Source organism: Glycine soja, chromosome 19 (assembly GCF_004193775.1).
Source record: "Glycine soja cultivar W05 chromosome 19, ASM419377v2, whole genome shotgun sequence".
In the NCBI taxonomy this organism is placed as follows: domain Eukaryota; kingdom Viridiplantae; phylum Streptophyta; class Magnoliopsida; order Fabales; family Fabaceae; genus Glycine; species Glycine soja.
Window position 1 is genome coordinate 47,613,237 of NC_041020.1, and position 13,140 is coordinate 47,626,376.

The 13,140-nt window shown below is 35.1% G+C and overlaps 2 protein-coding genes across 5 annotated transcripts; both read left to right on the forward strand.

The window, feature by feature from the left end:
• Positions 1-391: 391 nt before the first annotated feature.
• On the forward strand, positions 392-832 carry LOC114398894. The gene has a single exon (XM_028360996.1). It carries the CDS (start codon positions 392-394, stop codon positions 830-832), a length of 441 nt encoding a protein of 146 aa, XP_028216797.1.
• Positions 833-6,744: 5,912 nt separating this feature from the next.
• Positions 6,745-12,834, forward strand: LOC114400064 (phytochrome A-like). Of its 4 annotated transcripts, none has more exons than XM_028362327.1 (5): positions 6,748-7,314; positions 7,997-10,086; positions 10,384-11,200; positions 11,592-11,882; positions 12,367-12,834. In XM_028362327.1, exons 2-5 carry the CDS (start codon positions 8,013-8,015, stop codon positions 12,575-12,577), a joined length of 3,393 nt encoding a protein of 1,130 aa, XP_028218128.1. In that variant the 5' UTR covers positions 6,748-7,314; positions 7,997-8,012; the 3' UTR covers positions 12,578-12,834. The 4 variants fall into 4 exon arrangements, with proteins under 4 accessions (XP_028218129.1, XP_028218130.1, XP_028218128.1 ...); XM_028362326.1 differs by having other exon boundaries at positions 6,749-7,314; positions 8,002-10,086; XM_028362328.1 differs by lacking the exon at positions 12,367-12,834 and having other exon boundaries at positions 6,745-7,314; positions 8,002-10,086; positions 11,548-11,792.
• The last annotated feature ends 306 nt before the right edge of the window (positions 12,835-13,140 follow it).

Consider the following 13,140-nt stretch of genomic DNA (forward strand, 5'->3'; position numbering starts at 1 on the left):
AATCAATATGAAGACGAAACTAACCAATAATTAAAAATAATAATAATAAACCGAAACCTAAAATGAACATCTAACACGTGGACGTCTCTGCGTTGCCAAGAGTCGTAAAAATGAACAACACATCGAAATCAATTGAACCAAACACATTCACATCACATGTATATATAAGGTTGAATTTTAAAACCATCTAGGTTTTCTTGTTTGTTTGTGGTACCTTACATTTTTTTTCTACTATGCATTCTTTTGTTTTGCTTTCGTCACCATTCACGCTACCTTTCTTTCTCTCTCCTCTTCACTGTTCATTTCCGAAATTCAATTTTGATGATTATTGAGAATCCTAATTTGCCTGACCTAATTCGCTGCGACCGAGAAACCATCGAGGCTTGATTTCATGTCTGGTTGTTCCGATGAGGAGGAGATTTCGTTCTCAGAATCCGATCGTCACCGTTACGAAGGAGGCAGTGACGGCGACGACGACGATTCCGAAATCAGAAAGAATGAACATCGCAGCAGCAGAAGAAGAATGGGTAGTGGTTTTGGAAAGGTGGTGGTGCACCAATTCACGAAAGCGAAGAAGCAAGTGCGCAGAATCAGAAGCAGAACGAGTCTTCTCGCGAAATCAGAAGAAGGTAAGGTGGTGATTGTTGAAGCTGGCGTTAGTGGAAGGAGTGGGTGTAGGTTTTGTTTTTCGCGGCCCAAAGTGTTGGAATCGCCTAATGAGGAGTCTCCATCGAGTGATCCCAATGACCCTAATTTCACTCATGCCATGTTGAGAACTTTGATGGACAAGAATGATTTCTATTCCAAAGAATGCAACCCCCACTCGGATTAGTTTAGTTTACTGTTGAAGATTCCTTGCGTTGGGTTCTTTTGGTGCCTTGTTAGAGGATAATGATAATCTGTTCAATTTGAAGTGGGTTGTTCAAAAATGATGAGATTGTAACATTATGGCTCAAAATGGCAATGGTTGGATTGAATGTTCAATAAAAATGGTAGAGTTGAGACTTGAGTGGTCGGAACAGTGAAATGTCAAACCGTTGTTTGTTTGCATTTGTATTCATTTAGAGTAATGTGGTTCAAGAGTTTATAGACAGGGAACTTGCTGCAATTCAATTATTAAGGATTGAAGACTTGGAACTGGTTAATGTGGATTGGACAATGAAAGGGTTGCTTGATCAACTTCTGCCGTTGGAGAGGTTGGTGAAAACTGAATTTTTTTGACATTCTGGTATTATCTCTACTTGTTCTCAGCAGGAAAAGTGGTGTACAACTGTACACTGTACATATCAATACTGAAATTTTTTTAAGTCTGTTATTTTCATAATCTCTTTCTAGATGTTAGGACTTTTGGTGGTTTACTCGTGCATACAAATTTTTCATTCGGCTTTGTGAGAGGCCTTGAGTGGTTGTAATTTATGGAATTTTTTCTGATTAGCAATTTAAACACAAATTGTTCTTCTCATCATTAGTTGGATCTCATTCTTTTGATTACTCATGTCCTCACATGTGTTTGATGATCTTTGGCAATGGCTCTCATTCTTGAGTCTGCATATATAGGGAAAAGCATAGAGACTTAGGAAGCAACGTTTTTAAGTCATTTTGTATTGTAAAGCTGGACAAATTTGTTGGATCGTAGATTGGTCTGGCATATGTTTGTCGATATATACAAGTATGTTACATTTTTAATACAGTTAATTTGTTTGTCATTCATTTTGGTTAGGCTGCCGGCACCAATGAGATTTTATAATAAGTAGTAGCTGTATACATAGTTAGTATCTTATCTTTCTCGTCCAGTTATTCAGTTCTCTATGGTTCCCTGCAAGTGCAAGATCTTTTCTACGTCCAACAATTTTTGTGCTCTCTTTTCATTTGTATGCTAAAATCCAATTTCTAGGGATTTAAATTGTGAACTTTAATGGGTTCAGTTCACATAAATTTACATTTCTAATTTATTGTTGTTTCAAGTGTTTTCAAATTGTAAGGTTACCTCAGACATTATCACTTTAAATACATAATTTTGGTACTTCATCTTAAGAAAATTAATATAGTTTTTGCCAGAGAATTTCTTTGCTCCAAATTCCAGCCAAAAGCAAACTTATAACAGCGTTTATGCCATTTTTTCATCAGGCAGGATGGAAATCCTTTTCTTTTGTTTGTGTAGCAGCCCATGCCATTTTCCATGTTGACTAAAGAAGTTAAAAGCAAGGTTTGGTAAGGCTTTGTGCTTGTGATCTAGTGGCTTCTGTACAAAACCCTTGTTCAACATATATATATATTACCATGGTCCAACAGTTGAGTTATGCATTTCATAGAGGTGTGATCTACTTATTGGTCCCAAGCTTGGATGGAAGAATTGTAGAAACAAAGGGAGATACACCTTCATCTTATCTGAGACTTGTATCTTTGACCTATAGCAAAGCTAGAGATTCCTTTAATTGACTTTTATATTTTTAATTTTTAATTTTAATTCAGAAGCATTTCGAAGTACATTGTTCCCTTTATGATGTCTACCTTAGTCATTTAAGTAATGTATTGCTATTATAAGCTCCTCAAATTTCTGTGCTATGGAGAATTTAATAGGTTGGCAAACTATCTTTCCTGTGCTTCCGCATTAGATGGCTGCTGATGTGTACTGCAGTGTTTGGGCAAATTTCTTTTGCTGCACTGTCCCTTTGTTTACTTGGTTTAGAGGACTTCTGTGTGTGCTGCTGCTGTTCATCTCTTCTAGTATGGGGTGCATTCTATATGAGATAGGAAACAAGAAAAAAAGAAAACCAAGATATAAAGAAGAAAAAAAATGCAGTTTTGTTTGTTGATATCTCTTTCTAGTTTTGTTTCTGGTATCTATTTTCATCCTCATCACTAATTCAGAGCTGCCCCCACAATGAACTCTTTTCTTTTGTGTATGTGTGGGGGGTGGGGGGAGGATGTTGGAGATTCGTTTCACTACTGCATTTTTCATCTAGCTTTTATTGGAATTTTGATTGTCCAGCTTTTGATTCTTTTGTTTTTATTGAAATTTTGAATAATTATAGAATGAGCAGCTCTGTAATGGATGCATGAGAGTAGATGAGTTATAATTGGCAAGGGCAAAGAAAGGTGGTCGGCTGCCGACAAGTTGCCTTCCCTGAAAATATTACTTGTGATGGATGGTTTGGTAATTTTGTAACAGATGGTAAACCAACAATTTTAATCCTCCTGTTTCATGCTATTACTCCATTATACATGTATAGTCCCTTATAAATCAAAAGGTAATCTTTCACATTCTTATCGTGGGGTATGTGGTTATTTTAAAATTGGCACAAGCTATTTTTGAATTGGAAATGTAAGTTAGTTTAAATGATCTCATAAGTTGAGTTCATCTGCCATCTTGATAAAGAAAACCAGTTATGCATACATAGTTCTGATTCTAAGGCAAAGCTTGCAGGCTTTGACTAACAGATAAGAAATATGGTATCCCTATCCCATCCATAGAGAATTTATACTTATGAGATTCTTTTATCCCTTAAGCTTTTACTTTTGGTTACAAACAGGGGAATCCCAAAAGCAAAAGCATTTTATTCCAATAAATGGTCCCTAAGCTGGAACACAATTATGTAAACAGATATAACCAAACTCAGACATCAACTTCTGAAACGAAAACAAAAAATTATCGGGAATTGTGGGAGGCAAAATATTCGGAATCAAATGCGATTGTTATCAGAGAGAACTGTTATGGTGAATGACCACACTACCATCAATAGGAAGAGCAATTCATTTGATTGGCTTAACTCTGAGTGGTTGTTTCCATGAAATGTTTTGTGCTATTTAGCTTTTTCTTAAATAAACTTGTTATGGAAACCGAATTGCTACCAAAACAAGGTGGTCTGAATCTTAATCATATTCTTTACAACACAAAATACAAGCAAGCAGCACAAAACATAGGTACCAAAGCAGGCTGTAGTGCTTGTTTGGTTCTCTATTTGAGATTCACGTTTAGCACAAAATCATGTAAAAAAACAAATGCAAAAGCAACTAATAGTTGCATTGGGGTTTCATGTCCAGCAACGCGTAGCATATTCTTAAAAACACTAGTAATTGATGGAGGTGACTAATTTTGCAACCTTTGATTGTCATACAAATTTAACCGATTGTAACAACTGTCTTAAAGAATTGTATATTTAATATTTTGTCCATAAAATACCTTAATTATACTTTTGACAACAAATATCTGCAGACTGTAACGAAGCTCATTACATGTTTTTTTCCCAACCTAACATTAATGTCAATGATACCAACTAGGAATATGCCATTAACATAGGAAGCTAAAAGCTTTTAAGCTGCAACCTAATTAGGCACTTTTCGTACTAGATATGTCAACAACTCCACTCCACCAATCACCATCAAGAATCCGTTTCCTCAGCAGTCGGCACTACAATTAATTTTGAATGGTGCTGTGGGGTTTGGAGGAAGGATCATAAAGAAAAGATTTAGAGAAAGTGGGGAAAGCTTGAGAATTAGTGGATGGATCTGAGAGACGAACCAATAAATCAATGGAAGATATTGAATTTGCATATGGGTGGGGTAAGGATCATGATGGAGTAGGGAATAGCCAGCAAGAGAATGAGAAGAATGTAATTAAGGAGAAACTAAAACTGTAATTTGCACACGTTAATGAGGCTTACTACTTCTTTAACAAGTTGCCCACCGTTCATCTCATTCACATTCTTTATGACAAATGTTAACCAAAATCTTTACACTACTAACTAAGAAAATTACAAATTAGATTTTCTTTAAAAGTTATTGTTAAATTCAATTTATCATAATTTCTATTACACTCTGATTTTAATAAAAATTTATGTTTGATCTTTAATAAGTGTGCCTTGAGGATATTAGATAGCAACATCCTTTACTATTAAATCCATAATTAATTTTTGCTGGATCATAATCATTGAATATTTCGTAATTTACTTTGGACGGTAATTTTTACTAACAGATCATTTGTTTAAACTTTATACGACAGGAAGAAGCCTAACGCTATTAATTTTTACGAACTAGTTTGTTTAAAGTAAAAAAGTCATTTGATGATTTTAATTTTTTTGCAAAAGGTTATAATTTTTAACTTTTAAAAAAATAAAACAATTTTCTTGAGGATAAAAATTATATGATTTAAAATTATCTTTGAATTAAGAAGTATTTTAAAAAATTGAATCTTATAATATAAACTAATAAATAAAAGATCAATCGATCAAGTTTTTTTTATAGAAAAATGTAAATTATATTAAACCCAAAATGATACAATAATAAACGGGGCATACTCCGCAGTTAGAGAAAATCAAAAATCACCCTGACCTAAAAAGACTTATATCATGCTCCTAAAACAAATATAGGTATGATTGTCTATACATAAGAAACTTAATATTGCTAATAACCTTTATTACAGAAAATTAATAATTTTTAAAAATCACTTTATTTCTACACAGTATGATGTAGTATAAATATATTGTTGCTCTCAAAAAAATAAAATTATAAACATCTAACGTGTGGCCGAATGGAGATAATAAAAAGTCTGGTTTATCCATCATGGGATTCAAATCAAATCAAAAGTCATTGGGTCATGTTGTGTTTAGTTGATTAGAACCCTTTCCAATTTTCAAGCCTGTAGCTCGCAAGTCGCAAGTACCAACTCATGACTGCGACCCAACGTGCACATTACGCTATCATTGAATAAACCAGCTTCCGATAAAGATACACTACACTTTGCTGATAAACCTCCACTAGAGAGATGCTTCTGTAAATTTAGCATCGGTATTTGAGTTTATTATATCAGTAAAATACAGAGGCATTGTTAATATATTAATAGGAGTATTGTTAACGTAGATGTATTTTAAATATACTTGTGTTTGAAGTTTCACATTAATAATTAAACTTAACTTTTAATATTAATTTTTATTATGCAAATAATCATTCAAGTTTAATCAGATATTTTAAATTCGAATCTTAGATATTCATAGCAAAAAAAATTTCATCTATAATAATTTTATTCGACTTAAATAAAATTATTTTTGATAAATAAATGATTCATGTGATCTTATACAAAAATTATGAAAGCAAAAGTTTAATTATAATAAAAATCTTAAAACGTTGAACACAATAACAAGAGTTATAATAATAATAAATTAAGTCACATAAATGATTAATGTGGGCAAGTTAAAAATAAATGTTCAATACTATTTGAGTTTGATATTTAATAAAAATAAATTTTTATCAGATTTTATTTATAATTAAAATATTACTTTTTAATCAACAAGAATATTAAGAAAAAAAATATTATAATATCGGTAGAAGAAAATATTAGTTAGTTTCTATAACCCGACGAACCACAATAACTAAATAAACAAATAAATATTGTACCACTGTAAATACCGTACAGAAACTTATGATTCCGTGTGTGTACTTTTGATCACATTGTGGCTTATGATGTTAGTACTTTTTAGTAGTTAAGCCGAAAGCCGAAAGCCGCAAGACCCTCCCTGCTTTGAGGGCTGCACGTGACACCCATAACTCTTTTTTTTCTTGTTGCCATTCGCTAAGATGATATCCAATTAAAATAAAAATGAGTGACCCAGATAAAAGTTTCCTTCTAGTTTTTTATTTTAATTATTAGAATGTTAGTTTTGTTTGTTAAAAAAATTAAACTCGTAATATTTTATTTTTTTAAAACTATTCAACCATCTTATATCTGCTGTTTCCTTGCAGTAGTTCATAATAAACCTTAATTAGAAGCAAACCCACTTTGAAGCCAAAATTTTTGTTGGGTATTTTCTTCTCTTCCCAAAAGGGAAAGTCAGAGTTGAAGGTGATGATGCAGATCGTGATCAGAGTCCGTAAAAGCTGCATGTTGCTATTTACGGCTGCAATCATCATCACATGTCCCTTCCGTATTTTGCCTATTTAGAAACCAATCCACTCTTTACTATTACTAATATGCTATAATGATTGAATAATACTAATACTTAAATATAAGTAAGCACCAGAGAGAGAGAGAGAGAGAGAGAGAGAGAGAGTATTAAATTATTATTATGGCATGGCAGTGTCTCAGTTCTAACTGCTGAGTTCTGTTCTGTGAGCTTGAAGGGGTTCCAACTTCCAAGTTCCAATCCCAAAGGGCGGTGATTAAGATTTTGTGCTTCGTCACAATTCACAACCAGACATATATATGCAGATGCAGCTGTAACAGTAAAGTTGCTAGCGGGGATTTTTATTCCCAAGCTACTTCTGCTTCTAATAAAAACCTCACCCTTCTCTCTGCTCATCAGAATTTTTCCTTGCAAGGTGGGTTTTCCCTTTCTTCATTTTCTTTCTCCTTGCTTTAGTTGATTCTTCCTTCTTTTTGGGTAGGTTGGGTTATCACTACCCCTTATTCTCTTAAATTTGCTTTTCTTAACTTTTCTGATGTATGTACTCTTTTTTGACCACGGAAAATTCTTGTTTACCGTACTCTGGATGATGTTTTCTGTAGTTTCCGGGTCAATTAAGGTTCCGTACCAATTACTGTTCTTGACAATTAAAGTGGAAAAAATGAAAATCAAATTGCAAAAAAAAAAAAAAAAAAAAGAAAGAGAAACTATTGTTTTGCTGAAAAAGTGTATAGTTGAGTGCATGCTCATGAGTTCCTCTGAAGAATTTATAACCTCTTACCATATGCATCAGATAACAGTGGAAGATTAATGATAAAGATTCTTAATATTATTATTGTTGTTTGATCTTTGGATAGAGTATTACAACAGGATATGATTGGATCATTAATTATCATTACTTACTGAAATCCTTTCAAAGTTTTGTTCTTCATGTGTGGAAAAATCCACTTTCTCTTCTACAATTGTGACAGTGAGAAAGGATGATGTGAATTGACTAGGTCCATACTCTTAGAAGCTTTGCATCTTTACTAGAGCAAACAGTTTCCATTCTTTCTTGTGAGAGATTAACTTAGTGATTCTATGCTTGTGGTTTCAAGTGCAGTTGAAGTGACAATGTCCTCTTCAAGGCCCAGCCAATCATCCAGCAATAATTCTGGCAGATCTAGAACATCAAGACTCAGTGCTAGGAGGATGGCTCAGACAACTTTAGATGCAAAACTGCATGCAACTTTTGAGGAATCGGGTAGTTCTTTTGACTACTCCAGTTCAGTGAGAATGTCTCCTGCTGGTACTGTCAGTGGAGACCATCAACCAAGGTCTGATAGAGCAACAAGTTCTTACCTCCATCAGACACAGAAAATCAAGCTTATCCAGCCATTTGGGTGTTTGTTAGCTTTAGATGAGAAAACATGCAAGGTCATTGCTTACAGTGAGAATGCACCTGAAATGCTCACCATGGTTAGTCATGCTGTCCCCAGTGTAGGTGACCACCCTGCTCTTGGCATTGGCACTGACATAAGAACTATTTTCACTGCCCCAAGTTCTGCTGCTATTCAGAAGGCACTGAGATTTGGGGATGTTTCACTTCATAACCCCATTCTAGTCCATTGCAAGACCTCTGGGAAGCCCTTTTATGCAATTATCCATCGTGTTACCGGTAGTGTGATCATCGATTTTGAGCCGGTCAAGCCTCATGAAGTTCCCATGACTGCATCAGGAGCCCTGCAATCCTACAAGCTTGCAGCAAAAGCAATAACTAGATTGGAATCCTTGACTACTGGGAACATGGAAACACTATGTAACACAATGGTTCGAGAGGTTTTTGAGCTCACAGGTTATGACAGAGTGATGGCTTATAAATTCCATGAGGATGATCATGGGGAAGTGATTGCTGAGGTTAAAAGGCCAGGCCTAGAGCCATATCTGGGGTTGCACTACCCAGCCACTGATATTCCTCAGGCGACACGCTTTTTGTTTATGAAGAACAAGGTGCGTATGATAGTTGATTGTTGTGCAAAGCATGTGAATGTGCTTCAAGACAAAAAAATTCCATTTGATTTAACCTTGTGTGGATCAACCTTGAGAGCTGCTCATAGTTGCCACTTGCAATACATGGAGAACATGAATTCTAGTGCTTCCTTGGTTATGGCAGTTGTGGTAAATGACAATGATGAAGATGGGGATAGTTCTGATGCTGTTCAACCACAGAAGAGTAAGAGACTCTGGGGTTTAGTAGTTTGCCATCACACTACTCCCAGATTCGTTCCTTTCCCTCTTAGGTATGCTTGTCAATTTCTGGCTCAAGTATTTGCGGTTCATGTGAGCAAAGAGCTAGAGATAGAGTATCAGATTATTGAGAAGAACATCCTGCAAACTCAAACACTCTTGTGTGATATGCTGGTGCAAGGTGAGCCCCTAGGCATTGTTTCACAAAGTCCTAATATAATGGATCTTGTGAAGTGTGATGGAGCAGCCCTGCTATATAAAAACAAGGTGTGGCGATTAGGGGTAACACCAAGTGAATCTCAGATAAAAGAGATAGCTTTGTGGCTCTTTGAGTGCCATGAGGATTCCACAGGTTTTTGTACAGATAGCTTGTCTGATGCAGGCTTCCCTGGGGCTGCTGCTCTTGGTGATATTGCATGTGGAATGGCAGCTGCCAGAATAGCTTCCAAAGATATACTTTTCTGGTTTCGGTCTCACACAGCCTCAGAAATCCGATGGGGTGGTGCAAAGCATGAGCCTGGTGAAAGGGATGATGGTAGGAGGGTGCATCCAAGATCATCATTCAAGGCTTTCCTTGAAGTTGTGAAGACAAGGAGCTTACCCTGGAAGACCTATGAAACGGATGCCATTCATTCGTTGCAGTTAATACTGAGAGATGCATTCAAAGAGACACAGAGCATGGAGATAAGCACATATGCTATCGATACAAGGCTAGGTGATTTGAAGATTGAAGGAATGCAAGAACTGGATGCAGTGACAAGTGAGGTGGTAAGGTTAATTGAAACAGCAACGGTGCCAATTTTGGCGGTTGATGTTAATGGGATGATCAATGGATGGAACACAAAAATTGCTGAGTTGACAGGTCTTCCAGTTGATGAAGCTATTGGAAAGCATTTACTCACACTTGTAGAGGATTTTTCAGTAGATAGAGTCAAGAAGATGTTGGACATGGCATTGCAGGGTATGCCTTTTTTCCTTTCCCCATCTTATTCTTATTCTAGCTCTTATGTTCTTTTACTTTTTTTTTTTAGGTTTTAGCATTCATAAGCAAACTTTGAAATGAGTGTAATGATATTTAGATTTGGGGATGTTATGTTCTCTACAACCATCCATAAATATTTCATTAATAAAGAATAACAGCTTCCAAGTTTTATTCAATTTTAAAAGACTTAGGAAGGAATGGAGCATTGCAAAAGATACTTTATCCTAGCTTTCCATATTTCTACTTAATTGATTTGTTATGCTACAATATGATTAGGTGAGGAAGAGAGAAATGTCCAATTTGAGATCCAAACACATCATATGAAGATTGATTCTGGTCCCATCAGCTTGGTAGTTAATGCTTGTGCAAGCAGGGATCTTCAAGATAATGTTGTGGGAGTTTGTTTTCTGGCACAAGATATAACTGCTCAGAAAACAATGATGGACAAATTCACCCGAATTGAAGGTGACTACAAGGCAATTGTACAGAACCCAAACCCATTGATCCCTCCAATATTTGGCACAGATGAATTTGGTTGGTGTTGTGAATGGAATTCAGCTATGGCAAAATTAACTGGATGGAAGCGAGAGGAGGTAATGGATAAAATGCTTTTAGGAGAGGTTTTCGGGACCCAAATAGCTTGTTGTCGCCTAAGGAATCATGAAGCTGTTGTTAACTTTAGCATTGTACTTAATACAGCCATGGCTGGTTTGGAAACAGAGAAGGTTCCTTTTGGTTTCTTTGCTCGTGATGGAAAGCATGTAGAATGTATTCTTTCTATGACTAAGAAATTGGATGCAGAAGGTGTAGTTACTGGTGTCTTCTGCTTCTTGCAACTAGCAAGTGCAGAGCTGCAACAAGCATTACACATTCAGCGCATATCTGAACAAACTTCATTGAAAAGACTGAAAGATTTAACTTATTTGAAAAGGCAAATCCAGAATCCTTTATATGGGATTATGTTCTCCCGGAAATTGTTAGAGGGTACTGAGTTGGGAGCTGAACAAAAACAATTTCTGCAAACGGGCATTCGGTGTCAACGCCAGATTAGCAAAATTCTGGATGACTCGGATCTTGACAGCATCATTGATGGGTATGATATCTGTGAATGTGTTGCTTCTAGTTTTTATTTTTACTTGCCATTTGTGTGGTATTTTGAGCATTTATCAACAAGAGTTCCTATTAAATCATACAATTTCGTATTTCATAACCACACCTAATTTATGCTTCTAGTCTTTTGTCCTTGTCATTTGTGTGATGTTAAATCATTTATCAACAATAGCCCCTATTAAATCAACCACACTTAATATTGAGTGTCAAATAGTTTATAGTCAAACATGAAAGAGATCAGGATTTGAACTGTGTTCTGTTTTGATAAGTGAATACTGACTCCTGAATTTCAGGAATCAGATTCTTTACAACTACTTTTTTTTTTTCCAGTAAAGACCTTGATGTACTAGTGGCCCTTTTGTCCTGCATAACAGCTACATGGATTTGGAGATGGTTGAATTCACTTTGCATGAAGTTTTGGTTGCCTCCCTAAGTCAAGTCATGACAAAGAGTAATGCAAAAGGTATCCGAGTAGTCAATGATGTTGAAGAGAAGATCACAACAGAGACCTTATATGGTGATAGTATCAGGCTTCAGCAGGTCTTAGCTGACTTTTTATTGATTTCCATCAATTTCACACCAACTGGAGGTCAGGTTGTTGTAGCAGCCACGCTAACCCAACAGCAGTTAGGGAAATTAGTTCATCTTGCTAATTTGGAGTTCAGGTAATCATCTATTCCAGACTCAGATGGACATTTCAAACTTTCTTGTGGGTCTTCAGTTCAGTTGGTTTAAATGCCTGCAAAATAAACGTGACATGAAAAGAAACATATTATCACTTTTTTATGACTTTAGTTTAACAGTATAAATGTTTTTACAGTCAACTAACTAAAAATTACCTTGTAATTGGAGGGTATTGGATGATGCTTTGTCAAAGTTAATGAAGCTTTGTAATTGGATGACAGTGTAAAACTGTTGTACATTGTCTGTGCATAAACTATTTTCTCTTTTTACATTATACACTCTTGTATGAGAACTAAAGGCTCTCACATTGGTCAAATAACGACAAAAAAAAAAGTGTGTATGGAGGGGTTGAGAGCAATTGGTTTGAATCTTTTGGATGATACCTTCCTATGCTTGATACACGCCGTTTTGAGATTATATACGTGATTTCTAAGTCATTGTGTTTGCTTTTGTTATTTTTTGCAGCATAACGCATGATAGTTTTGGGGTTCCAGAAACATTGCTGAACCAGATGTTTGGACGCGATGGACATGAATCTGAGGAGGGTATTAGCATGCTGATTAGCAGAAAGCTGCTAAAGCTCATGAATGGAGACGTACGTTATTTAAGGGAAGCAGGCAAATCATCTTTCATCCTATCTGTTGAACTTGCCGCAGCACATAAATCCAACACTTAACATTTTGGAAATAAAACCAAACCATATTTTTTGTACATCAGAAAGTGAAAGGAAGCAAGAAATTTGCATTCCTTGTTCAATATTTAACTCGTTATTGATTACCTTCTTGTAAGGTGATGTAGATATGTAATGTATAAGTGTATAACTAACTATTTACACACTATAGACCTGTTCTCATCTACAGCAATGATGCTTCATTTGCAACAAAATGAAACATAGGGACTAACTAGGAGCATGTTAAATGGCATTGTTTTCTACCTTTATTTCATTTTCTTCCAAAACTTTATTTAAAACATCCTGCTTAGAGATACCATAAGTATTAAATATTAGTAAAGTATTTCTTATAAATACTTTTAATTACTTCAAAAATAAATATTAAATATTTTTTTAAAGTAATAAATAATTTTTGTTATCTTCATTTTTTCATCTGTCAGTGTCACTTTAAAAATAGTTATTTATTTGTCATTTTAAAATTCTAAAATGACATTAGTTACTTTTTTTTAAAATTATATACTTATAAAAAGAGAGAGAGAGATAATAATATATGAATGCCAAAAAATAAA